At 35.7% G+C, this 771-nt stretch overlaps 1 protein-coding gene across 1 annotated transcript in view; it reads right to left on the reverse strand.

Moving 5' to 3' along the window:
* Positions 1-413: 413 nt before the first annotated feature.
* Positions 414-771, reverse strand: part of LOC111378452 (transcription factor MYB3R-1-like) — an 8,857-nt gene continuing 8,499 nt past the window's right edge. The window contains exon 4 of the mRNA XM_023001650.1: positions 414-561. Within this exon, the coding sequence (XP_022857418.1) occupies positions 414-561 (148 nt within the window). The remainder of the gene's footprint in view (positions 562-771) is intronic.

A 771-nucleotide genomic window follows, 5' to 3' on the forward strand; every position in this document is an offset into this window, starting at 1 on the left:
TAAATCTATGCTCATTTCTAACATGTCAAGAAGTGTACAATACTTCCTTTCAATCTCCATGCAGATTGGAAAAATATCCAAATGAGTTTAGAGGATTTTAAAAACGTATGGCAGCAAAAAACTCAAAAATTTCCCCACAAATTTGTCGAGACATAGAGGACCATGATTATGCCAAAAGGATTCAAGATACTAATTCTTATATGAAAAACACAGTCAAACTAGAAAGCTTTAGCTAGTCATCTCCCCAAATTTGCATAATGATGATTCTTTTCAACAATCTTGGGGACAACTTTATCTTGCAGGACCAGAGAACCTTGGAATCACATGTAAATACTCAGAGCAAATCCTTGAAAGAATGGCTCGTGAAGGAGAAATGTAGAAAGATCTATAGTATCGATACTATTTTGAAAGGATTAATGACATTGGTCCACAAAATCATCTTCAGAATGCTGTAGGTTACTTCGAAGACTCGTAGGACTCCTACTCCCTTGAAGATGATCCTTGATGGTACCATAGGGTGACTTAGACTGAGAACCATCTCCAGAAACAAATTTTGGAACCCTGTAACTCCACTAAAATCAGCAATGTGTCGTTTTATAAAAAAGATCCCTTCTACATGGCAGTTTGTGTCATTCTACCTGAATTTGTCAATTTATATTATTGTAACCTAGTCTGTTAATGTGTAAAAAGTAGATCCTCTACTTTTGAAAAAGTTAGGCCGCAGTTGGTTTGCCGTTTTCGAATCATTTTTCGTTTTTCGTTTTCGAAAAC

Source organism: Olea europaea, unplaced genomic scaffold (genome assembly GCF_002742605.1).
Source record: "Olea europaea var. sylvestris unplaced genomic scaffold, O_europaea_v1 scaffold1816, whole genome shotgun sequence".
NCBI lineage: Eukaryota > Viridiplantae > Streptophyta > Magnoliopsida > Lamiales > Oleaceae > Olea > Olea europaea.